Source organism: Erithacus rubecula (genome assembly GCF_903797595.1).
Source record: "Erithacus rubecula genome assembly, chromosome: 6".
Lineage (NCBI taxonomy): Eukaryota > Metazoa > Chordata > Aves > Passeriformes > Muscicapidae > Erithacus > Erithacus rubecula.
The window spans coordinates 9,310,716-9,335,893 of record NC_136688.1 but is presented as its reverse complement, the minus strand read 5'-3'; the positions used below and the strand labels follow the sequence as shown (position 1 = coordinate 9,335,893).

Below are 25,178 nucleotides of genomic sequence, written 5' to 3'. Positions count from 1 at the left end.
GGGGCTTGAAGCAGCGGGGTGTGCTGGGGGGCTGTGCTGGAACCCCCAAACCCTGGCCAGGGATGGTGGCAGTGCCAGATCCACAGGAACACCATGGAGGGGCTGTGCTGGGATCCCCAAATTCCAGCCAGGAATGCTGGGCACTGCCTGATCCAGAGAGATTTCCCATTATGTTCTCTCAGGCTCAACACCTGGCATTTCATTGGAGTCCCAAAGGCTGAAAATCCCATGTGAACAGCTGGAAACACAGAAACCAGCCTGGGAGAGTAAACGAGCTGTTCACACATTTATTTTCCCAATGGGTTCTAATTTAAAGCAGAACATTACCTGCCCATATCCTTTAATTTTGGGGTTTCTCCATGAGAATTATCTGCCTGTGCTGGATAAAAAAATCCAAAAAGATTTCTCTGGTGCTGCGGGAACCGGCGGAGTTTGGAGGGTGCCGGGGTATCCAAACCAGCCAGGTGACACCTGATGCTCTCCTTTCCCCCCTCCACTTTCCCTGTGGCTTATGCTCTCCAATGGAAAACAACTCTGTGTTTAAAAAGCCAGTGAAAACTGTTTATTCTTTATTTCCAGAGCACAGGATATTCTGAGCTGGACAGTGCCACGAGAATCATCAAGTCAAATTATGATAAGTCATTGGCCCATCTGGGCATTGTCCTGCACAGGATGTAAGACCTTAAACTGCACATTGATCTGGGGAGCTGTGACTGGGATTCCAGCAGGGAATTAATTGTGTCACAAATAAAAAATATTCCAGGGAGCAGCACTGACAAGGCTGGGAGCTGCTGCTTCACCACACGGTGTCAGCAACAGAGAGAAAACACAAAATGTGTATCCAAAATGTGTATCCAAAAGCAAGGATAAAATGACTCCTCCTGCTTTTAGTGGGACCAGGGTTAATTCTGCCCTGAATGACAGAATTTCTCCTTCAGACCCCCAGAGAGCCCTCGAAAAGCCAAAGTGCAGCAGGGAAGGAAGGAAGGAAGGAAAGGCATCTCTGCTGGGAACAGCACAGGTCCTGCTGCTCCTGGGGACTGGGAATGAGTCTGGAGCCAAAAGCACCTTCCTGGCTGGAGAGGCTTTCCTAAAGCACCACCTCTGGGAAGCAAAGAGAGACATGGAGTGGGAATTTACAATAATAATCATAATATTGGGAAAGAGCAACAGTGGAAGCAAGCCTAACTGCAAGGGAGCAGGAGGGATGCTGAGCTTTAAACGAGGTTTGAGTGGGGCAGCATCTCCTGGGATCTCTGAAGCACAGCTCCAGGTCTGGGATTCCAGCAGCAGTGCAAACTGCCACTGCCCAGTCCCTGGATTTGCCTCCTGCCAGCACTCAGCACCTCGGGCACGTTTGGCTCCAGTGCTGCTGCCCCAGGGATTGGAAATGGGCATTAAACCCCTTCCCACAGGGGTGGCTCTGAGCTCTGGCTGGGGAAAGCATTTGGCACCTCTGGCATTCCAAGGAAATCAGTTTCCATCATTTTGAAGACACACAGAATAAACCCAGGGCACATAAATAAACCCTTCTCCACAAGGGCAGCCCCAAGGAATACACAGTCATTCCCATGCCTGGTCAAACAAACCAGCAGCCAGTTTTTGGGGAGAGACTCTGGACTCTTGTCTCCCTCCCTGGCACTTGCAGAGGCTTTGGAGTTCATACAGGCTGGCCAGGATTTGGATATTTCATTTAAATTCCATTCACATACTAAGGAATTGGAAGTGTCTTAAAGGCACCTCCACTCATACTCTAATTTTGAGCCCTCTAGCACTGATGAATTTGGAATTCTTTAGTTAGGAGTACCCCACCTTTGCATCTTTAGGCATCTTCATGTGGGAGATAAAATAAACGTGGACAAAAGTTTGGAATGCAGCTTCCAAGGCAAGTTCTCTGCTAGGAAATTACTCCAGCTGTAGGAAGCTACTGTGACACAGATCAGTCAGAGAAACATCTTGAAAAGAAATTCACGCTCAGCAGCAGCCAAAACAACCCCATTTCTGGTTTTACCCGAGATCCCAACAGCCGCTCCCATTCCCGGGCAACGCTACGGAAGGTGCTGAGCGTGTCCGTGAGGCCGAGGAGTTCGTTTTGGACACGTTTTTTGCTGCAGAATCGGAATGCAAGAGTTTGGATCGGCTTTGCCGTCCCTTCCGAACCCAATTCCATCCGAGAAACATCTTCCCGCTGATCCAGGGCGCCTCGGCATTCCCGGCGGACGGAGCCTGCAGTGCCGGGCGCTGCCACAGGGCGGCAGCACTGGGACACAAACGGGAGGGGTCACCACCGGAGTGCGCATGCGCAGCGCTCTGTGCGCAGTACCGCGCTCCGCCCGCAGAGGGCGCCACGAGCGCGCCCAGCCCCGGCAGGAGCGCCTGGAAAAGGGAATATTTAGGGTATAAAAGAGGGAAATACCTCACCGGGATAGAGGATAAGTCAGTTGCAAGGCTTCTTCTTAGTGCTCCTCCAACCTTTCGTACGTGGAAGATTTTCCCAGCATCTCCTGGATAAATGAAAATATTCCTCGACTTCTGTGTGTTCCCTGTCCAGCCCGAGTACTTGAGGAATAAACACCTGCTCCCCATGTCCCAGGAACAGCTTTGCTAGGGGAAAGCACTAAGAGTAAGAGCTGGGCTTTGTCTCACCTCACTGCGCTCTAGCTGTGATTCTTCTTTTGGAGATAAAAGATAAATTCAGGCTCCGTCTTGCTGCTCACCAGGGAGAGATCAACAGCTCCTAAAATCCCACCCTGTGAGAGATAGAATAAATAAGCATCGATTTTTCTCCTGGATAGCATTAATCATGGCTTGACAGAGTTACACCAGAGAGTAAATCAAGGGTAGGCACCGCAGGCAAATGGATCCAAACCTAAAAATCATCCTTATTGGATGGACCTTGGCTGAAGGGCTGAGTTTCTTTCCCAGAAGCTGACAGCGGTTCAGATGTCCCAGGAGCGATGTGCCTGCTCTCCCGGTGCTTAATGAGGATTTAGAGCTGCTTTTCATCACCCACCAGGAGATGCCGCAGGCGAGACGGCGCCGGGACACCGGGACGGCGCTGGAGATGTTACAGATAATGGAAATTAATGAAATTTAATGAAAAAAGCGATTTAGGGGCTGAGTTCTCCCCCCAGGGGCAGCATCCACCTGTCTGCACCTGGAAATCTGCCCCTGTCAGAGAAGTGACCTCGATTTCTTGATTAATCCAAGTTCAGCCTCGCTTTTTCTTACTCAACAAACCGTCTTTGCTTGGTGGGAAGGATCCAGGACCTGGAATGGAAATGAGCTCAGTGCAAAAACAGGGATCAGATTTCATCCCTGCTGAGAGGCAGGTGCTTGGTCTGTGCTCCGTGTGGAATATTCATCCTTGTCCTCCCTGGGTAAGAATTTCCATTGTGGCATCTGCTTTCCTGCTCACATTCCATAAGATCCTTGTGCAGGGCAGTAGAGGATGTTCCAACAGGCTGTCCTAGGATTCACCAAGATTTTGGCTCCTTTCTCCTCCCAGGTGCAGCTGAAGCAGGTTTTCATATCCTGTGATATCTCAGAATTGGATGGATCAACACATACAAGGTAGCCATGTGCCATGTCCCAGTGAGACCCACACACAGAATCCTGGAATGATTTGGGAACTGGTGACTTTGGAAGCAGCTCTTAAAAAGAGACCTGCACTGATAAATAAACACAATTAGTTAAATGAATTCAATCCATTTCAGAAAGTTGAATGGAAACCTGAGGATTGATTTCCTACTTCTATATACACATATAACATATATCTAATTTTTATATTATTTTATCTATTAATAAACTTATATAAAAATAATTTCAATCTATTCAATTATTTTAATATATAAAGAAAATGTTTAGATATAATTTCTTAATATATATAAACAATTTTTTTCTTAGAAATACATAATTATATATCTACAAATGTATCTCTTGGGATATATAACTGATCTATTGGCATCACAAAGAATTAAAAACAATTGATGTTGGAAATCAAGATTCAGGAGTTAGGAGCCAGCCCAGGATTTGGATAAGTGTTCCAACTGCAAACTGGGATAAAGGGAAAACCCTTCAGGAACTATCCTGCTGCAAATTATTTTTACACTTCCTGATGATGATTACAGCCTGAATTTAAACTCTGGAGGCTCAAACTGACTCTTCAGCCTGTGCCTGCTCTGAATAAATCCTGCATTTCCCACGTGCCTGTGTCACCCTGCCACCCTTCACCACCAGGCAGCAAGTGGAGAAATCCATGCCTTTTTCCCATTTAAAAATGTTTAAAATAGATCAGATGAGTCAAAGCCCCCAGACACATCGTTGTCCCCATCAGGGGAACCTGTGGTGACTCATTCAAAGCCTACAAGGAGAGAGGATGAGTCCTGGGCTCAGATGACTCAAGTGCTGAAACCTGGAAGCAGGAATAATCAGAAACTGCAGCTGGGGTGGAAAATCAGCCTGGCCTGGGTGGAAGTGGCACAGTGGGGAGGAGATGGTGGGGGAGGTTTGGAGGCATCAACAAGCCGGGTCTGAGTGCAGCACACAGAATTATGGAATCCTGGAATGGGCTGGGAGGGAAGGGATCCCAAAGCTGATCTCGTTCCATGCCGTGGGCAGGGACACCTTCCACTATCCCAGGCTGCTCCAAGCCCTGCCCAGCCTGGCCTTGGACACCTGTGCCAGAGAACTTGTGGATACCCCATCCCAGGAAGGGATGACATTTTTCAGGGGAGAAGGGAGATGTTTTTATTTAAGGACAAATAAATACAATAACAAATACAATTACATCAAGCCTTAATTTTCCACATTAATTAGTGTTGCATTAAATTGACAACAGACACCCTTGAAGTGATTTCCAATCAATTTGGGTCAATTAAAATGAGACCAGCATTCCTGACTGCAAGTTCATCCATGTGCAGCTTCAAGGGAAAACCACTCCTTCCTAATCAAACTTATAACTGTTCCCATTCAGCAACAGATTGTCCCAAAACCACTTAAAATTCCACATTTACTTAATGGCAGCTTGAGTCAAGATATTCACAAATCCTTGAACTAAGTCCTCAAGTTCCATTGGCCTTGCTGAGACCAGGAAGCTTTTCCGGTTCCATCCTCTAACACGGCTGGAAGATTTTAACATTTACACCTTCCCCATGTGAACAGCTGCCAAAGGGTCTCTGAAGCACCTGAAAACAGAATGAGCCTTCCCCAGAGGCCTTGGGATCCATCCCAAGGTTTCTCCCTGGGGTTTTCAGGGATGGGATCCCCATGGCAATGGATGCCTGCAGAGCTGGAGCAATGCCACTCGTGGACACAGAGGTGTCAGGAGGAGAGAAACAAAATCAAAGGGCTTTGTTGAAGACTTGAGTTTGAAAGACTTTTAAAATTCTTCTCTGATTCTATATTACCTTTTAATTATACATAATTATGTTTGTATAATATATTTTTTATTTATTATATATGAGAGGGGAAAAAACTATTAAGTAATGGATATAATTAAGGAAATTATTGTTTTGTCTTTCCAATTATCAAATCTCTTTTGACCTACATGTTCCCTAGAGCAGATCCTAGAACCTGGAATTGTTTAGATTGGAATTACCTTAAAGCCCATCCAGTTCCAGCCCCTGCCATGGACACCTTTTATTACTCCAAGGTGCTCCAAGCTCTGGCCAATCTGGCCTTGGATATTTCCAGGGTATAACTCTACCTGCTAAAATTCTCTTCCTCTTTTTTTCAATCAGGGTTTTAAAAATTAAAGACAAAAATTAAAAATTAATAAATAAAATCAATAAAGAGCCAGCTGCTGCTCGAGTTGCCCACTGTGACCTAACAGATGTGTGCATTTCAGGCTGAGAAATTAGAATTTCTACTTTCTGCCCTCTCACTTCCCTGTTGCCCCCACCATGTGAAACAGGGTCAATTCCTCTTCTCCCCTCACTGCCCCTCCCAGCGGCTTTTACTTCCCTATTCCAGCTGAGTCAGAGGCTCATTGCAGGGAGTCATCGGATCATCTGCCAGAGCTCTTCTGTTCCACCTTGGTGGCCACCACACCCTCCATAGCTCTGTCCAGCCTGTCCTGCTGTCTGGGGCAATTATTCCCAGTGGGAAAGATGCACTGTTTTCCTTTTTTGAATTTTTTTCAGGCTCACATCTGCCCATTTGTGAGTAGAAAAGTTCATTTTGAAAAGCCACTTTGTATCATGTGCTTCAACATGGGTTGAGGAGATCCACCTGCAGTTACCTACACTGGCCAGAGAATCCTGGGATGGCTCCTGTTGGAGTCAGTGAGTCAGGGGTCTCTATGAATTTTTCAGAGAGAAATCAGAGTGCAGGGGTTGAATTAAAGCCTTTTGATGGATTAAAGTATATTAAGCCACTCACACAAAGTAGATGTTTAAGTAGAAGTAAGTCAGTAGTTTTAGGGTGAGTTTTAATGCTTTTAGTAAGTGAAAGGTTTCAAATGCCAGAGTAGCAGAGTGAGTTCTAGTGAAGGTTGAAACATACTGATATCTTCAATGGAGGCTCCAGGACCACAGCTATAGATGGGACATAGACATAATAGAGCTATAGTAAGAATATTTGCTTACATTTTTCAGAGTGTAAGCATAGTTCTGTACATAACCTGGTGTGCTAAGAAACTAGAACTCTAATAGGTTAAGGAGAGGTGGTCTGAGTTGGCATCTTAGCTTGTTAGAAAAATATATAAGGGATATATGTGGGGAGAGTTGTTGCTTTTAGGCATTCAGCTTTTAGCCATTTGCCATTGCCACTGCTTTTTCCATTGCTTATCTGCGTGCATGTTGAGACTGATGTGCTTTGTAACAAGATGTGCTTTGTAATAAATAACTTTTTAACTATTAGCTGCTTTGCTCATTTAAGATAACCCGACGAAGTAACAGCCTAGGAACTCCGGAGCTGGTGCCGTAGAGCACTGGAGATCTGAGAACCTCACAGCTCGGGTTGGAAAGGGCCTTTAAGCTCCTCCAGTTCCACGCAGGAGCTGTGGAAGTGCCGTGGCAGGTCGGATCCTGCCGGGGCTGAGCCCCCTCCAGCCTCTGCCCGCTGTCAGCGCTGCCTCTCGCCCCTCCTCATCTGGCGCTCGATGCCGCCCCGCTCCCAGCCCGGCTGACAGCGGGAGATGGATGGGGCTGATTCGGCTCCGCGGGGCACGGACACGTGTGCGGGATGCGGGGGGACCTGCGGAGGTGTTTCCTGCCCGCTACACATCAGCCCTGCTCCCAAATGCTGCCCCCTTGGCCGCCCCACTGTGCGCGGGGACACGGGGTCCCCTCGTGTCACGACGGACACGGGAAGGATTCGAGTGCTGAACTCAAGGCAGGACAGAAGGGTTAGTCCCAGCTGGGAGAGCAGGGCAGGGAGGGAGTTCAGGCCGGTGCCGCCATCACTGGGACACCAACAGGCACAGAAAGCCACCAGCAAACCCACAAGGACATCCCTTGGCCCTCCAGAGCCTCTCCCCGACCCTCAGAATCCCTCATCCCTCTAGAATACAATCCATGGTGTGCTGTGAGACAGTGCCCATGGCCCCAGTGCGGTTTGGAGGGGAGCAGGGGGGCTCTGGAGTAACCCCCCTGCTTTTCCCCATCCCGGTGTCCGTCACCTCCCACAAAGAGCCCGCGGCACCCGCTTGTCCCCATCCATCTCCCGCTGTCACTGCAGTGAGGGGCACAGGGGGTCCCAGGCATCAGGGCAGAGACTGGACCCACCCTGGGGGGGTTTTGGGGAGGGGACAGCTCGTTCCTGCCTCCGGAGCCGCGGAGGCTCTGCTGGAGCAGTGGATCTTCGCCGATGCCTCAGCACCTCTCCGTGGACTTCAATATCAGGTGGTGACGGCCGCCAACCGAGAGGGGCTTTGCCTGGGGGAGCCCCCACCTCCCCCCGCTCACATCTGTGATATGAAAGGACAAGGAGACCCCAAGAAAGATGTCCCTGCCCAGCCCGGGGCATCCCAAGCCCTGTTTGGGGACTGGTGGTGGTCCCAGCGGTGCCACTGCTCGCCTCCCGTCCATCATCGCCACGTCAAGGCGCGAAGGCAGGCTGGGGAAGGGGGCCGTGCTCCAGCCCCCGAGGACCACCTCGGCTCCAGCCCCCGCCTCTGCAGCCCCGAGCTGGGGCATAAAACCCCCGGCAGGCTGCAGGGACACTGCGGAGCCGGCGCTGCACCGGGAAGGGACTGACGGGGTCCCGCTGCCACCATGCCGGGGAACGGAGCCACGGACACCTCCTGCCCTGCCACCACACCCATGGCAGGTAAAACCCATCCGTGACAGCACAGTGCTGGAGTCCTGCCGCGTTTTGGGGTGTGGCGGGAATGGGGATGAAACGCCACTGCGGTGGAGGACAGGACACCCTGATCCTGCCACCATCTCCATGGAGGGAGAGTTTGATGGGATAGCCCCACACGGGGTCTGCTCCCCCAAAACCAGCACCCCTTCAACCCTCTGCAGCTTTCCTGGCGGGCCCGGGTGAGGGGTCTCCGTGCGCCCCCGGCCTCGGGTGGGCTGGCGAGGGGCCGGGGGCCGGCGGCAAGAACCGGCGCGTGTGCCACGCCGCGGCACGGCTGGAGATGGGCAGCCTCTGGGAGGAGTTCAACCGCCTGGGCACCGAGATGATCGTCACCAAGGCAGGCAGGTGGGAACTGGGGTGGCCTGGAGGGCTGCAAAGGCGGGGAGGCACCCCCTTCCCACCCCCCTCTCTGTGCAGGAGGATGTTCCCCACCTTCCAGGTGAAGCTGTCGGGGTTGGACCCATTGGCCGACTACGTCCTGCTCATGGATTTCATCCCACTGGACGACAAGAGATACAGGTGGGGATGGGGCAATGGGGGCAGGGGACCAGATCTGGGTGAGCTGAGCCCCTCCCTCCCTGCAGATACGCCTTCCACAGCTCGTCCTGGCTGGCGGCGGGCCGAGCCGAGCCGGCGGCTCCTGGCCGCGTGCACTTCCATCCCGACTCCCCGGCCAAGGGCGCGCAGTGGATGCGGCAGATCGTGTCCTTCGACAAGCTCAAGCTGACCAACAACCTCCTGGACGACAATGGCCACGTGAGGACCCCGCTGCGGGGTGGGTGATGGGGGGGACACGGTGCAACCCTGCCCAGGGGGGTCCGGCCACCTCCTCTTTCCCACCCCCAGATCATCCTCAACTCCATGCACCGCTACCAGCCCCGCTTCCACGTCGTCTTCGTGGATCCGCGGCGCGACAGCGAGCGCTTCGCCCACCAGAACTTCAAGTCCTTCAGCTTCCCCGAGACCCAGTTCATGGCAGTGACAGCCTACCAGAATCACCGGGTGAGCACCGGCCAGAAGGGGATTGGGGCACCCACCCAGGAACTCCCTGACCCCGCTCCCCTCTGCAGATCACCCAGCTGAAGATCGCCAGCAACCCCTTTGCCAAAGGATTTCGGGACGGCGACCCCGAGCCGTGGTAAGGCACCCCTGGATGTCACCCCCGCGCCAGGTGAAGGTGTCGAGCCACCCCCTGAGCCCCCACCCCACCTCTCTTGCAGGTGTGGGGCACCGGCAGGGTCCCTGCTGGGCGCGGTGCCCCGTGCCCGGGCCACCCTGCTGCCCCCCCGCCCCGAGAAGCAGGAGAAAGGTAGGGGGGCTGCAGGGGGGGCTGCAGGGGGGGCTGAGCCTCTGCTGCTGCCTCTCCCCGCCGCAGGGGCTCCACGCGGCCACGGGGCTCTGGCTTCTGCCCCCCAACAACCAGCAGCACCCCCCAGTTTCCCCGAGCTCCCTGCACCCACCTTCCAGCCCCTCACCTGCCCCCCTGGTGTTTATGTGGGAGCCAAACCCCGCACACTGCCCTACCCCCTGCCTGCCTTCCCCCCACTCAGCACCTATGGCCCCCCCACAGCCCCCACCTTTGGCTATGGCCAGCAGTGATGGGGGGCACCCCCAAGCACCCCCTGCACCTCCTACCCAAGCAATGGCAAGACAGAGCTGGGGGGAGACACAGGGACAGCTTTATTCACTGCCAAGGAGGCTCCAGGGGTCCAGTGGGGGGAATTTGAGGCGCAGCTGATGTTCCAAGCCCCTGGAATCCCCGTGGCATGGCTAATCCCAGGTGTCCGGGGCGAAGGCGAAGGGGCACAGCTTGTACCCGGCACCCACGTAGAACTTATTCTGGAACTCCACCCTGGCAAGGAGAGGGGGTTCAGGAGTGCTCTGGGGGGTCCATCACCCCCCCCAGACCCCAATCAGCTCTGGGGGCTCACCAGTGCAGGCGCAGGGCGTGGAGGAAGGCAGAGAGCCCCTCCATCACCAGCAGGATGGCCACGGTCAGCACGGCGAAGGCGGCGAAGACGGGCACCAGCACCACGCCGCCCACATAGCTCAGCCCCACGAAGCCGTTCCGCATCACCATGGTCCACAGGACCTCCGAGAGCTCTGGGAATGGGAGGGACAAGAGCGGGAGGGGGAGTGAGGGTCCGCCTGGCTCTGAGCGGGACAAGGGGGGACCAAGGGCACTCACGGGCGTGGGCCAGGCTGAGCGCCCAGAGCCGCAGGTAGGACGCGGTGTTGGAGACGCAGCCCAGGCAGTACTCAATGGTGTGGATCGCCTGGTGCATGAAGATTTCAGCGAAGTCCGAGTGCTGCAGGGAGGGAGGGAACATGGGACATCAGCAGAGGGCACAGACACCCTCATCCAACCACCAAAGCCTGCCTGAATGCCCCTCACCATGGCATCAGGGCCATGGCGCCCGCTCTCCACGTCCTCTGTGGTGGCGTTGACGGAATTCCCGGCGTCCTGTCCCTCCAGCAGCGGCTCCTGTTCCCCTGTGGCCAGTGGCTGCACCAGGACAGCATCAGCAGTGAGACCTCCCCATGATCCCCCCATGGGATCCTCCCCATGGAGCCCCCCACGGCCCCTGGCCTTACCGTCCTCGGGGCACGCTGCCGGCACCACTGGTACAGTGGCGTTCCCAGGAGCAGGACGGGCACCGACGCCAGCGCCAGCACCACCAGCGCTGTCTGCACTGGCACCTGCAGCATGAGGAGAGCATTTTGGAGTCTACCCCTCTCCCAGCTGGGGTGGGGAGCAGATGCCACCAGGGCAGTGGGGTGGTACCTGCCCCGGGTAGAGCGGGAGGTTGTCGGCATTGGAGGTGAAGAGGAACATGTCAATGAAGTGGATGAGGATGCTGGGGGCCACCCGGGAGTCAGCAGCACTGAACTTGATCCATTTGTAGAAGATGAGGACCACCAGGTAGCCAAAAAGAGCCAGGAGGAAAATAATCTCTGGGAGGAACTCCAGGACCAGCCGGTGCCGCTGCTTGAAGTGCCTGGGTGGGAGGACATGGGCTATGCTCAGCCTGTCCCTCCTCACACTCGCATGTCCTCGGCACCCACCAAGGTGCAGAGATACAAGACCCCAGGTGCCACCTCATCCCACCCAGGTGAGTCCAATCCCGATCCCCTTGGCATGACCAGAGCCCACGGGTGCAGCCCAAGGACTCACACGTGGTTGAAGATCCCCAACACGACACCAAAGCCCATGTGCACGATGCCCAGCACCACTGACATCTTCATCTTGAAGGAGTTGAGGAAGTTGAGGTGGTTGGTGGCCAAGCTCCAGATCTGCCACAAACAAGGTGGGTGAGACTCTGCACCACCCCAAAGAGGGTCCTACCTCGTTGTTCTCCCCACGGGACACTCACTGGGTCAATCCCAAATGGATACGGCCCTCGGAAGACACCGGTGATGTTGGGGTCCAGGGTGAGCAAGCGGTGGGTGGCGAGGTACGCAGAGCTGGGGGTAGAGCAAGGGGTGTCAGCAGGGAGAGGGGGACCCAGGGAAGGGGCACAGGGGTGGGACCCCACCTCCAGGAAGAGTGGTTGGCCATGGTGGCCACGCTCCAGGCGGAGGGGAAGATGACGGTGGCCTTGCTGAAGCACTCGTTGTAGATGAATCCGGTGTAGATGGAGAAGGCGCCCATAAGCAAGATGAGGTAGCGCCCCTCGAAGAACATCAGCCAGATCTAGGGGAGCAAACACCATTCCCATGTCCCACACCACCTCCCCTGCCCCACACCGTTCCCTTCCCACACAACCACCCTGACCCATACTGTCCCTGTCCTGAGCCACAAGCCTCATTTTGTATCATCCACATCCCCATCCCACATCCCCAACCACGTCCCACACCTCCAACCCCACTCCATGCCCCAGCTGCATCCCACCCCTCCATCCTGCTGCATCCTGCCCCCACCTCGTTGGTGCCCCGCCGCAGGCGGGGGCTGTCCTCGTACAGCACCATCCAGAGCGCAAAGAGGAACATGAGCAGCCCGTGCCCCACGTCCCCAAACATGATGGCGAAGATGAAGGGGAAGGTGATGATGGCGTAGGGTGCTGTGGGACACAGGGAGTGTGTTACACAAGGGGTCCCCTCTCAGCCCTGGTCCTCAGGGGGTGCCAGGGGCCGTACCGGGGTTCACCTCCTGGTAACTGGCCACTCCATAGGCGTCCACGATGCTCTGGAAGCCGGCGGTGAACTTGTTGGTGCGGATGAGGGTGGGGGGGCTCTCTGAGGTGGGGACGCGCTGCACGAAGCACTCCACGCTGGAGCCACTCTGGTACTGAGGGAACAGCACCCAGAACCTGATCCTGGCACCCCTGGCACTCTACTGCTTGGCACGTGGAGCCTGTCCCTGGCACCCATCCCACCATCCCTCCCCAGCCTGGCACATGCCCCACCATGATGGGGGGACATAGGGACACCAAGCGACATCTGGCATGAGGACATGGGGACACTGAGCAACCCCACACAAAGGACATGTAGACACAGAACAACCCCAGTCATGAGGACATGGGGACACCGAGAAGACATGAGACACCGAGAAACCCAGGCACAAGGACATGGGAACACAGAGCAATTCCTGACACAAGGACAACTGAGCAACACCACAATCAGAACGTGGATACACTGAACAACCCCTGGTGCAAGGACATGGGGATGCCAAGCCACTCACGGATCCCTGGCGCAGGGCATCCTGCACTTGGGTGAGGTCCTGCACGGGACACCAGACCTCGGCGATGAGGCACTTCTTGGTGACATCGAAGCTGCACTGGTTGAGGACGAGGTAGATGGCCTTCATCTTCTGCACCTGCACACGCCAGGTGGGCAGCGCCACGGCCACCTTGTCCAGCACCTCCGCCAGGTACTTCTCCGTCTCCTCCAGCGTCTGTGGGCACCTGTGTCAGGGATGGCGATCCAAGCGTGGCCCCCACATGCCCTCATGGCACCCAGCTCACCACGCTGAGCTCCTGGATCTGCCCGTGCAGCTTGGCAATGGTGTCTGTCCTGCTGGCCTCACTCTCCGGGTATGAATACACCTGGCAGTGGAAGCTGGGACGGAGGGACATCGCCGTGTCAGGGGGTGTCAGGGCAGAGTCCAGAGCGGGTGTTACTGAATAAACCTCCCCATGGGCATGGCCACTCACCAGTGCGAGATTTTGTGGATCTTCTGCCCAATCTGCTCGCCCCAGTGGGAGATGAGGAAGATGACCCAGGTGATGCTCTCGCCCTGGGGACAGCACAGCCTGTGTCACTCTGGTGTCCCAGCCCCACAGTCGTGCCAGCCCCCTCTCCCCAGCTGCCTCACCGTGGCCGGGTCCTCCATGGGCTCGGGCATCTCCACGAAGGAGGCCACCAGGTACCCGCGGCAGGCGCGCCACAGCAGCCGCTCGAAGGCGGTCACTCGCCACGGGTGGATGACGCCGGCCACGAAGCTGCAGGGACACAGCAGAGTGTTGGGATAGGCAAACCGCTCCACGGCTGCACCACTGCCCCACGGGTCATCTCCAAGCCTTATCCCAGCTGCCCCAGAGCCCCTCTCCACCCCCGACCCCACACCTTTCCCTCTCTCACTTGATCTTGCGCTCCAGGTGCTGGTGCAGGGAAGGGTCGAGGATGGGCTCACGCTCCGAGAGCGCCCGTGGCCGCGGCGGGGAGCCCAGGGGGGCCTGCGGTGATGCGGAGCAGAGGGGTGAGCCTGGGGGAAACTGAGGCACGAAGCAGCACCCAAAGCAGCAGGCGGGCGGGGACCCCCGGACCCACTGTCGGGGACCCCCGGACCCACCGGCAGGCTGGTGAAGCGCTGTCCCTCGCGCAGCACGTGCAGGTACTGGCGCAGGTTCCGCAGGTTGTCCCGCAGGGACGCGCGGTTCCGGGACACCTCCCGCAGCTCCTGCGCCAGCTGCTCCGATTGCTCCTGCACCCGCAGCGCTTCCCGCGCCGCCGGAGCCCGCGGGCTCTCGGCACACGGCCCCGGCACCCGCCCCGCGGCCCGCAGCTCCTGCTGCAGGAAGGCTGGACAAGGGGGGACACGGTCAGATTGAGGGGCCCGAGCCTGAAAAGCCCCCTCAAAGTCAGCCCGCGGCCCCCCGGCACTCACTGAAGGTTTTCTCCATCTCCTCGCAGCGCCGCACCTCGCCCACGAAGCGCCGCTGGAAGGGGCTCACATGGGGGTTCAGCTGCGGGGGTACAGTCAAGGCTTGGCCCCACATTAGACTGGGGGTTCAGCATCCCCATTGCGGGAACAGGCGGCCCAGGCACCAAACCCAGCCTGACCAACTTCCCTGTTCCCACGGCACCCCAAAACACCCACCCCAAACGCGAGCGGACCAAAGCCCCTGCACACAGAGCACCCCAAACCATGCATCCCAAACCCACTGCAACCCAGGCCCAGCCAGCCGGACCCCTCGCACCCCAGACACCCCAAAACGCCCGCCCAGCCCCGACTCACGTCTCTGAACTCCAGCAGCCCGCGCTCCCCCAGCTCGCTGATGCAGCTGTAGGCAGAAGCCGACTGGAGGAAGAGCTGGGCCAGGCAAACCTCCTCGCTGCGGAACAGGGACCCCATGGCCCCCCGAGACCCCCGGGCCGAACCGGACCGGGGCGCGGCGGCGTCAGGGACACACCTGGGGATGGGACAGAACGGAACAGGAGGGAGCGGGGTGGGATGAGAATGGGGAACTGAGAGGAAGGGGGGTGCGGGCTGGAAAGGGGGACAACAGGGCAGAGGTCGCCCCGGTGTCCCGGCCGTGGGGAACCGTCCCGCTCAGCCACACGCGGCTGTGCCCGGCACCGGGCTGGCAAAGCACTTTCGAAATGCCCCCTTCCCCCTCCAGCCCCCGCCCCATTCAGCTGCCTGTGAGTCAGGCCCGGCCATTCCCCGCCCCGGGACCGCCCCGGCCGCCCCGGGGCCGGACCCGCTCCGGACCCACCCGCCGAGCTCGGCCGGGATCCAGCACTTCCTCTTCCCCAGGAAGAGCCCGGCCCCGGCCGGGAGGGACCGCCCCGCCGCTCCCCGGGATATACCGCAAACCCCGAGACAGGAGCCTCGCAGCATCCCCCGAGGAGGATGGAAATGGGAAACCGCCCGCCAGCATCAACAGGACCCGCACTCCGGTGTGAAACCGGACTGCTAGCTAGTAATCACTCAAAACAATCCCTGTCTGTGCAGGAGCCAGGTTGCCATCCCTGGACAGAAGAGGTTTGGGGTGCTGCTGCCCAATCTGCATAAAACAAAGGGGGTGAACTGTCACTGCCTGCATCCTGCAAGGCTCGATGGTGAAGCTCAGTGGTCGTTCTCGTCGTGCTCGTGGCTCTCCCTTGCACAACTCAGTTCTAATACTTCCCCTCCGGCATCAGCGGCTGAACTGCGCCGCCGTGACAGGCGGCTGAGGAGGGATCACTGAGCATCGAACACCCCCGAAGCGCTCCCAGACTCATTTCTGAGGCCGTTCACCAGAGGGTTGAAACTTGGGCGTTCCCCCCGAGCCTGATCAAGTTTGAACCCATCTGACTTCCCCCACTGCCGACAGATCAAGACCATCACTTCGACCAAGGGACAACTAAATTGCAACAACCAAGTCACAAGATCTGCCACGTGTGATTTGTTTTTTCCCTAATCTTTTAGTTCTTTTTTCTTTTCCCTTATACATTTCTTTAAAGTAACGTTTTTTATGCTTTCGTGTTGCTGTATTACTGTAGATAATAATGACTGAAACGGCTACATATCTGCTTTCCATTGCAACCCAATTGTTCTAAAATAAACTTTAGTTATACATACTTATAAACACCCATCGTTAAGAGTGCTTTTACTCTATTCACCCCTGTGTTACTCTCACCTTCAAGGGACAGGTCCTAAGTGGAAGCACAGGATCTCCCTGCTGGGATCTCCACACTGTGAAACTGCTGCCAGACTTGCCGGGCACCCCAAACTGGTACCCAAATACCAGCACCACTGGGATACCCATACCAATGGCACAAGAGGGTTCCCCACTGATACCACCAGGACCCTCTGCTGGGATCACCTGGATCACAAGCATCACTGGGACCCTCACAGTACTACTGTGAACCTCCCTTGCCAGGACTACATGGCCCCCCGCCCCCGGCTGCCCTCAGAACCTGGAAATTATGCTCCCACATTCCCAAATCACTCCAGCACTTCCCCTCCATCCTTGCCTGCCCTCACCTCCACCTCCCACCTTTCCCTGCAAACCACCTGCTGCCCCAACCCCAGGACCCACATCTGCCCCCCAAATCACAACCACACACCCAGGGATGGGTTCCCCCAAGGGTCAGGGAGTCTGACCCCAGCGCTGGAAAGGAAAAGACATGGAATTACAGTAAGGGGCTGGCACCCACAGTGCCAACAGAGGGGGAGAACCTCCAAACACTTTATTTGGGGGGCGGGTAGGGGCCGTCACCGGTACAGGTAATCGGCCTGGATGTTGGCTGCAATCTCAGCCTCCCACTTGTCGCCGTTGTTGAGCAGCTTCTCCTTGTTGTAGAGCAGCTCCTCGTGCGTCTCCGTCGAGAACTCGAAGTTGGGGCCCTGCAGGGTGGGACGGGGTCACCCTTGGGGTCACCGTGGTGGGAAAAGGGAGTCCCCCAGTCCCCCCAGGCTGCACTCACCTCCACGATGGCGTCCACAGGACAGGCCTCCTGGCAGAACCCGCAGTAGATGCACTTGGTCATGTCGATGTCGTAGCGGGTGGTGCGGCGGCTGCCGTCGGCGCGGGGCTCAGCCTCGATGGTGATGGCCTGGCACGGGGACACTGTCACGTGGAGCCCTGGGGGAGGAGGAGGAGGGGGAGGGGGCGGGGGAGGAAGGCTCACCTGTGCTGGGCACACGGCCTCGCAGAGCTTGCAGGCGATGCAGCGCTCCTCCCCGGACGGGTAGCGGCGCAGCGCGTGCTCCCCGCGGAACCGCGGGCTCAGCGGGCCCTTCTCAAACGGGTAATTGATGGTGGCCGGCTCTCGGAAAAGGTAGCTCAGGGTCATGGCCAGGCCTGTGAGGGAGAAAGAGGAGCTGTGGCATATTTGGGACGGGGGGCTCACCCCACAAATGAGGAGGGTGGGCGGGTCTCACCTCGGACGAGCTCGGTCCAGAGCAGGGTCTGGGCGGCGCGGTCGGTGATGGATCGCATGTCCATGGCCGGCTCCCGGACGTTGACGTACTCTGTGGGAAGAGGGGAGCTGTGCCCACCCTGCAGAGCCCCGGGGTGGGAGCTGAGCCCCCACGGGGGGTGGCATGGCCGTACTCACTGTAACAGTCCCTGGGGGTGCTGGTGCTGAGCGGGCGCAGGGAGCCCAGCGGGGCCAGGGGGCCTGGGGAGGGACAGGAGGGTCAGCAGGGTCAGGATGGGGTTTGGGGGTTCAGGAGGTTTGGGGGTTCCCGGGCAGCCTCACCTGCACGGGCAGCCTGGTACAGCAGTCGCAGCACTGCCATGGCCGGTCCTGGGGTGCAGAGGGAATCTCAGCAATGGCCCGTCAGAGGGCCCCCACTTCCCATGGGGGACACTGGCACCCTGATCCCCACCCTCCACCCAAAGAGACCCCGATCCCCAGGCACCCTTATCCCAACACCCCACACTGGTGCTTCCCCCTAGGGACCCAGGCATCCTGTTTCCTCTGCCAACCCCTCTCAAGGCACCCAGGCATCCCGTCTCTCCTCGCAGCCCAAGTGTATCCCCCAGGAGACGCGGGTATCTTGTCCACCCCCTGAAAGGGACCGGCGCATCCTGCTCCCCCACCCCCAGGGCATCCAGGTGTCCCATCCCCTCCCACCCCTATGGATCCAGGGGCCCTGATGTGCTGCGGTCCCACGTGTTCGCCCATCCCCGTCCCCAAGGCCCCACCTGGGCCCTCGGCGGGACCGACCCTCCCTGTCACCCCCAAAGTCCCCGCTCTGCCTCTGTGTGTCCCTTCTGAGGGGCCGGGGGGGAGGGTAACGCAGTGTCCCCGCCGCCCCCTCTGCCCCAAGCGGGATTTAGGCGGCCACTACATACCACCGGGGACGACCACAGCCGCGGGCCTCGCCTTGAGCCCCCCAAGCTCCCCCGGGCCCCCCATTCCCCCTCACCTGCCCCAAGGGCCCTCCGCGTCCTGACCCCTGGCCGCCCCCGCGGGCACTGCGCATGCGCGAGCGGCAGCGCGCCGTGGGCGGGGCGAGCGGCGGCGGACCCGCCTCTCATTGGTGGGAGTCTCGCAAAGGGCGGAGGGGCGGGAGGGAAGAGGAGGAAGCGCCGCTGATTGGGGGAACGCGGCCGTGCGGCGCGGTGATTGGTGGGGCGGGGGAGGGGCGTGGCTCAGGGGCGGAAGCGGGAGCGCGTGTTGATGGCGGAGCCGTGTGGTTGCGGTGCCGGCGCGGAGTCTCCCGCTCTTCCAGGGCTTCCCGAGCTCCCGAGCTTTCCGTCCGGTGCCTGGAGCAGCTCGGGCCGCGGGTGCCGGAGGATCTCGAAGCTGGAGCGGCTCAGACACTTGGATTCACTACAAAGCCCGGCTCCGCCTGTGGGGGGCTCAGCGTTGGCCACGACCCCTCAGCCCCGGCTCCGTCCCTGGAGGTGGGCACCGGGGATGTTTCTGTGATGAGCGAGATTTGCAATTTAGGAGTTTCTTTTTAAAAGTTTAATAAGGCATAAAAAAATCAACCAAGGCTGGGGTGCCCTTGGCTTTTGGCCAAAAGACACATCGGTAAATTCAGAGAGTGTGATCTATATACTGTTACATTACTGAAATACATACATATTCATGTACTTCGTGCATTATTCAGACATTTTTTTGTGAGTTCTTGATGTTTCAGCAACTCTTCGATTTGTTTTCTTTACGGTCTAACTTTACTGCACAACATCCTGTGAGATTTGTTTTATTTCTTCTCTCCATCCTTTGTTCCACATCCCCCAATAAGGGGTGAACAAATTCTTCTCTGATTCTTCTCCGGTGCTCTGCTTTGTCACTGTCTCATATCTTGGAGAGGTCAGTCAGCAGATGTGGGAACCAACTTAATTATTTCCCACCATTCTTTCAGTCACATGGAAGCATTCTAAACATTTTGTGGTTTTTTAAGGCCTACAATATAATCCACTCATCATACCACTATTTCTATAAACTGTATGGTACATACTTAAACCAATAGATTGTTATTCTAATGAACAGCTAAATAGAATTACACATTGTACTGTATTTATGGTCAATATTAGCAGGCATAGGCTAATACATAAATGCAAAAGTCAGTACTACATTATAATTTCTAATATTTCCCATTCCCTATTAAACTGTTTATGTCAACTCCCTCGTCCAATTCTCTCCATCTGCCCACCCAGAGGGATCCCTGTGGGATTCAGCCAGGAGAACCCACAGCCCAGCAGGAATGGGTATCCCTTTACCAGCACCACCAGCCCCCCAGACTGGAGCAGCATGGAATGAAGGAGACTAGGATCATAGGGCAAAGGACACTGAGATCATGGGGCAAGAAAAACTGGGAACACAGGGCAAAGGACACTGAGATCATGGGGCAAAGGAAACTGGGATCATGGAGCAGGAGAAACCAGGATCCAGCTCAAGGATTTGGGATCAGGGAATTGTTGTGGATCTTCTCTAGGCAGAGTGTGCAATGCAGGGCAAAGGAGACCCCTCTGCTCTGGTAGTACCAGTGGAAAGCAAGCCCCAAAGAGCCAGAAACAGGGGATGTGGGACTGGGATGGAGGGAAATGTGGGGGACAAGGGACTTTTGGGGTGAGCAGGAGTGCAGGGTGCTGAAAGGGAAGCACACAGGATGTGGATTGCATATCCTCTCATTGCACCTGGGCAGCAGGAGCAGCAGCAGGAGCTGTGCTGAGTGGGAGACTCCAGGTGGGATGTGGAGATCTCAGAGCAGGGTGCAGTCACTCTTGCGTGCCACCGTGGAGGTGGCCTGGATGAGCCCAAAGGTCTTCCTGCCGTAGGGGGGGTAGCGTGGGGCGTTGAGGGGCTCCCGGCCCATCCCGCGCTTCAGGCACCCGCGCTGGTGGGAGAAGGTGTCAAAGCTGAACTTCCCGTGGTACAACCCCAGGCCGCTGTTCCCTGGAATACACAGCACAGGGCCCTGGTGGGTGGCTGGATCTGGCCATCCTTTGGGTCAAAGAACTCACGGTAAGCTCCCAGGTCTGTAAAAGCGGCACCACAATTTCATCCGGCTGCTTTCCAAGCCATGGATCAGCTTCCCAGGAATGGGACCCAAAAAGGACTATGGAGGTGACCTAGTGCACATCCAAGTGGATGTGTGGAGTGGGAAGATTAGACTGGGAGGTTGACAGATTCCCAAAAACTCTCTCATCAGTGGATTTTACCATTTCAATTAACATATTTAACAGCTGAAAGGGTGTCTCTGATGAGGTGATGGCAGCAGCAAGATGCTCCCTCCAGATGGGCTTCCCTACCACAGGAATACACTCCAAAAGACAACCCATCCATGCTGGATCCAGCCCTGCTGCAAGGGGGCAAGACTGTAGGAGTGTAGAGGCACAATGACCAAGGTGCCTTTGGTGAAGTGGGACCCAGCCCCAAGAATGAATGTTGGGAGGTGGAAGCTGGTTGGCCAGGAATAAGCACAGGAAAGCCAGGGAGGCTGGCAAAAAAAAAAGGAAATCCACACATCATTTTCTAACTGATGGGATAAAATACCATGAGTCATCCTGAGCCAGTCAGTCTTCTTGATAAAATACTAATTGTGGTTGGGGTGATGCACTAGGTTCAGTGTTTCACACATCAGCAGCCCCAGGATAAAGGGACATCACTGATGCCTCCTGGCCAGCTGAGTGGGAAGAGAGGAGAAAAGGTGGAAAACAGGAGCTGGTAGTGGAGATCGTTCCATAAAAAGGGGGTGTCTCCATCATGGAATCCCAGAATAGTTTGGGTTGGAAAGGGCCTAAAAGATTATCCAGTTCCACTCCGCTGCCATGGGCAGGGACACCTTCCACTAAACCAGGTTGCTACAAGCCCTGATTCCCTATGTTTTAAGCAAGACATTTCCATTGATCCAGGGACCACAGAGCCTGGAATGGGGAGTATGGAGACAAAGAACCTCAGGGTGCTCCACAGGTGTCCAGCAAAGCCCAAGAGCCCAAGGTGAAGCAAAGGGCTTCTGGAGGAGAATTTCCCTATGCACTACTGAGCCCTCTGGAGCTGAGAATTCCTCTTGAGATCCTTCCTGACCATGGATCACACCTGGCTCCCAGTGGCCAGGACTGAGGATTTTGGACCTACCAATGCCTCCAAATGGCAGCGAGGGCAGTGTCATATGCATCAGGGTGTCATTGCCACAGAAGCCTCCACTGCTCGTTCGCTCCAGGACCTGCTTCAACACCTGGGAGTGACACAAGAAGATGGAACATGGGTCTCCCACCCCATTTCCCTACTTCCAGATACAATCCATGCCCCCTAACTAGGGCTGTGTGCTGTAAGGGAAACTCTTGGAGCACAAACATGGTTGGATACAGCTGCCAAGGAGCACACAGGTGTAGTCCTGGCTTGGCACTACCTTGTCATTGGAGGAGAAGGCGTAGAGCACCAAGGGCCGCTCCTGGCTATTGATGAAGTCGATGGCTTCATCCATGTTGGCAATGATGACAATGGGCAGGATGGGCCCAAAGATCTCCTCCTGCATGATGGGATCTGAGGGCTGCACATCCACCAGCACCGTGGGAGCTGCAGAGAGGAAACCCGACAGCATCAGCCAGGCACAGAGGGGACACCTTTATTGTCCCCTAGGACCCACCTCCCGTACAACAGGCCACCTGGCCAAGCACCCAGTTCCCATCATAAACTCCAAACCCTCACTGTGCTCCATGCAGGGATGTGGGTGACCCCCAATCCTCACCGATGTAGCGCTCTGCCTCGTCCGTCTGTCCCCCGAGGGCCACGCGCCCGCTGCCCAGCAGCGCCCGCAGCCGCTGGAACTGCTTGTCGCTCACGATGCGGCCGAAATCCGGGGACTCTCGGGGGTTGGGGCCATAGAAATCGCTGATGGCCTTATGCAGGGCCGGGAGCAGCTTCTCCTGCATCTCCACGGTGCAGAGCAGGTAGTCGGGCGCGGTGCAGGTCTGCCCCGCGTTGAAGAAGCGGCCCCAGGCCACGCGCCGCGCCACGTTGGTCACGTCGCAGGTGTCCGACACGTAGCAGGGGTTCTTGCCCCCCAGCTCCAGCGTCACCGGCGTCAGGTGCTTGGCAGCGGCCGTCATGATGATCCGCCCCACCGGGGGGCTGCCTGCGGGCAGGGAAAACGTGGATTGGGGTGGGAATGCCACCAGCCGTCACACGGCACTGGGTCCTGCCAGACCTCAGATACACATCCCAGATCCTGGCACCACATCCAGGCAGGGCTCTGCTCTGTCCCATGTGATGTACCTGTGAAGAAGATGTAGTCAAACTTGTTCTCCAGCAGCCTGGTGGTCTCCGGCACGCTGCCGGTCACCACAGCAAAGCAGTCCTGCAAGGAAATGAGAAAGACCCTCTCCTGTCACCATCTGTCCCCACCAACACCATCCCAGGAGGCTGGGGCTCTGGCTGGGCATGGAGGAAGGAAGTTGGGCAATACCTGGAACCAGAGATTGTGTGAGTCAGGCACAGAGCACAGCACAGTGTGTGCAGGGGTGCCCCAGCCATGCCACAGGGATGGGGAGAGTGTCCCACCTTGTCCAGGTAGCAAGGCAGCACTTCTGCCACAAGTCTTTCTGTGCTCTTGGACACCTCTGAGGGTTTGACAATGACACAGTTCCCTGGGGAAGACAGACAGGATGTTGGAGCTGTGACATTGTGACAGCCAGCCCTTCTATGGATGAGGTGCCCTCACCAGTGCTCAGCACAGCTGGGATCCAGGGGATTGGAGGGTTGGGCTCACCAGCAGCGATGGCCCCAATGAGGGGCACCAGGACGAGCTGGATGGGGTAATTCCAGGGCGCTATGATGAGCACCACCCCGTAGGGGTCCTTGCGGATGAAGGCAGAGTCCAGCTGCATCGCCTGGGGGACACTGGCCATGTCAGGTCCCACCCTGCACCACCATCCCACCCAGCTCTGCCTCCCACCCTCTCTCCTCTTCCTTCTCACCAGGTTCTTGTTCACGTGCTCATCCTTCATCCAGTGGGAGAGGTTGTTCAGGGTCTCATGGAGCTCGTTCTTGCACAGCAGGATCTCAGATAATTCAGTTTCAAAGGGTGCCTGCAGACACCAAGAATGCAACATCACCTTGGCATGTCTTACATGTTCTCTTATCCCAACACTCCATAGTGTTTTGCCCAGGATTTGGGGAATGAAGCCCTCTACATCCCATGCTGGATTTTAATTCCTAAGGGTGTTGAGCACCTCCTGTGTCTGCAACATGACTTTTTTAAGAAGTGGTTGCTTAAAAATAGGAAAAGTTATGCAGATGCCATTCATCCAGATAACGGGAAGAATAGGGAGGGTGTCCAATGGGACTAGGTTGGAGAAGACAATGAGCCCTGTGTGGTATTAAGGCTCTGGCTGCAGACCCAGGGGATCCAGGCTCAAGGAGCTGCAGCCTGGGTGATTCCTGTGGGAGGGAAGGGGGTGAAATCAGATGGGAAGTTCAGGGCAGGGAGCAGGGACAGAAATCAGGGATTAACCTGCCCAGGGAAGAAGGAAACTGAGGTTGCTGGGTGTGGGAATGGCTATCTGTGGAAGCTATGGCAGAGAGTACTGTGGAATTAATTAGCATATGTAGTTTGGTAACCAAGACAACCAAGAGAAAACAGAGCTTTGAAGATTACAAGAAGATTGGATCAAGTCCAGTAACAGGAAAGAAGATTGAACTAAGCAGAAATGTAAAGTTTGTCTGTGTGATGTTTAACCAAATGAATGTAGTGAAAAATTACTAGCCTTCCTAAAAATGGTATATAAGCACATGTAGCTCACAGTAAATTCAGATTCTGATCACAAATCAGTAGTCCCTGTCTCTCTCTCAATCAATGATAGCTATCCACGTCAAGGGGCTCCCCACAGCCTCCTCTGTCTATGGCAGAGCGGGGATGGACTCTGGAGGATGGTGACTGGGACATGCTTCACCTCAGTCTCCCAAATCCAGAGGCTGCAAGCCCGAGGCAGAGCCCAGGCAGGGCTGGAGAACCCAATGAGAGAAGGACAAAGCACCCCAGCTGGGCTGTGGGAGCCCCCCAGCTCCTCCAGCCACCAAGTCCTCCTGTTCCTGTCCCCTCTCACCTTGCCCAAGTCAGAGGCAGTGGCCTCCAGGATCTGCTGCTTCTTGTCATCCAGGAATTTTCCCAGGGCCTCCAGCTGGGCCACACGGTATTCCATGGGTCGAGTCTTGCCCGAAAGCCAGGATGCTCGCAGGTGGCTCACCAGCCCTGTATAGGGGTTCCTGCTTTGGGGACAGGGGTGTTAGAGGGACACCAGCCCCATCCCAGCTCCTCAGAGCTCGGCATTGTCCCAGCCTGGCATCCAACTGCCACTCCAGGGAGAGGATGGAGCACTGGGACCCCTCCTGCCACCCTCTGTCCCTCCACACTCTCACCTCGTGGCATCACTGTCCACACTCCCATTCCCACCATCACCCTCAGGGGCTTTCTTGGCCTCGCTCTCCGGGAGCTGCAGGAAGGCAGTTGCAGTCTCCATGCTCCCACAGGGGTGGGGCAAAATGTTTGTGCTGGGATTATCAGTCACAGCTTCCCTCTTCTCAGCTAGCAGAGTGGCTGCCAGCTTCCTGCTCTGCCCCTTGGCCGCCTGCCTGACCCTTGGCTGCCTGCCCCCACCACACCGTCACTGCTGGCTCCATTCCAGCTACAACTGTTGGGATAGGGAACCCCCCTCCAACCCTCCCAGCACCCCCAAACCAGAGGAGGGAGGCACAAAGAAAGG

At 56.6% G+C, this 25,178-nt stretch overlaps 4 protein-coding genes across 5 annotated transcripts; 1 reads left to right on the top strand and 3 right to left on the bottom strand.

Annotated features, from left to right (window-relative positions):
• Positions 1-8,216: 8,216 nt before the first annotated feature.
• Positions 8,217-9,906, top strand: TBX10 (T-box transcription factor 10; the record flags this gene model as incomplete). The annotated part of the gene is made up of 8 exons (XM_079309993.1): positions 8,217-8,271; positions 8,469-8,652; positions 8,725-8,826; positions 8,892-9,063; positions 9,154-9,309; positions 9,378-9,445; positions 9,528-9,616; positions 9,683-9,906. 8 exons carry the CDS (start codon positions 8,217-8,219, stop codon positions 9,904-9,906), a joined length of 1,050 nt encoding a protein of 349 aa, XP_079166119.1.
• A 58-nt stretch (positions 9,907-9,964) lies between these two features.
• On the bottom strand, positions 9,965-15,194 carry TCIRG1 (T cell immune regulator 1, ATPase H+ transporting V0 subunit a3). The gene is made up of 19 exons (XM_079309108.1): positions 14,765-15,194; positions 14,414-14,492; positions 14,099-14,328; positions 13,888-13,982; positions 13,622-13,748; positions 13,461-13,543; positions 13,272-13,365; positions 12,989-13,201; positions 12,445-12,595; positions 12,229-12,368; positions 11,844-12,001; positions 11,682-11,772; positions 11,483-11,601; positions 11,093-11,306; positions 10,903-11,007; positions 10,703-10,813; positions 10,496-10,616; positions 10,239-10,410; positions 9,965-10,159 (listed from the first exon to the last, which is right to left on the bottom strand). The coding sequence occupies exons 1-19, from the start codon at positions 14,879-14,881 to the stop codon at positions 10,078-10,080; spliced, it is 2,502 nt and encodes an 833-aa protein (XP_079165234.1). The 5' UTR covers positions 14,882-15,194; the 3' UTR covers positions 9,965-10,077.
• Positions 15,195-16,647: 1,453 nt separating this feature from the next.
• Positions 16,648-18,469, bottom strand: NDUFS8 (NADH:ubiquinone oxidoreductase core subunit S8). Its single transcript, XM_079310003.1, is given in 8 exon segments — positions 16,648-16,861; positions 16,942-17,070; positions 17,146-17,318; positions 17,399-17,488; positions 17,575-17,637; positions 17,719-17,766; positions 18,392-18,412; positions 18,415-18,469. Coding segments are annotated over 8 exon segments (690 nt in total). The 5' UTR covers positions 18,449-18,469; the 3' UTR covers positions 16,648-16,729.
• Positions 18,470-18,608: 139 nt separating this feature from the next.
• On the bottom strand, positions 18,609-25,116 carry LOC306803500 (aldehyde dehydrogenase family 3 member B1-like). 2 transcript variants are annotated; one of them, XR_013774636.1, is made up of 11 exons: positions 24,835-25,042; positions 24,522-24,681; positions 23,394-23,504; positions 23,186-23,306; positions 22,978-23,063; positions 22,693-22,774; positions 22,166-22,552; positions 21,827-21,993; positions 21,553-21,652; positions 19,295-20,370; positions 18,609-19,185 (listed from the first exon to the last, which is right to left on the bottom strand). XR_013774636.1 is itself a non-coding variant. In XM_079308996.1 (10 exons), the coding sequence occupies exons 1-10, from the start codon at positions 24,933-24,935 to the stop codon at positions 20,177-20,179; spliced, it is 1,512 nt and encodes a 503-aa protein (XP_079165122.1). In that variant the 5' UTR covers positions 24,936-25,116; the 3' UTR covers positions 19,315-20,176. The 2 variants fall into 2 exon arrangements, 1 of the variants encoding a protein (XP_079165122.1); XM_079308996.1 differs by lacking the exon at positions 18,609-19,185 and having other exon boundaries at positions 19,315-20,370; positions 24,522-24,684; positions 24,835-25,116.
• Positions 25,117-25,178: the final 62 nt, after the last annotated feature.

Bases quoted from the DNA above. Each gene is read 5' to 3' on its own strand.
- TCIRG1 (XM_079309108.1), bottom strand. From the start codon at position 14,881: ATGGGGTCCCTGTTCCGCAGCGAGGAGGTTTGCCTGGCCCAGCTCTTC. The intron at 13,983-14,098 runs GTGGGTCCGGGG...GCATCACCGCAG, and splicing joins AGCGCTTCACCAGCCTGCCG to GCCCCCCTGGGCTCCCCGCC. The intron at 13,544-13,621 runs GTGAGGCAGCTG...TGCTGTCCCCAG, and splicing joins CCATGGAGGACCCGGCCACG to GGCGAGAGCATCACCTGGGT.
- LOC306803500 (XM_079308996.1), bottom strand. From the start codon at position 24,935: ATGGAGACTGCAACTGCCTTCCTGCAGCTCCCGGAGAGCGAGGCCAAG. The intron at 21,653-21,826 runs GTAGTGCCAAGC...TGTCACTCCCAG, and splicing joins CCTTCTCCTCCAATGACAAG to GTGTTGAAGCAGGTCCTGGA. The intron at 20,371-21,552 runs GTAGGTCCAAAA...TGTGTATTCCAG, and splicing joins GCTGCCATTTGGAGGCATTG to GGAACAGCGGCCTGGGGTTG.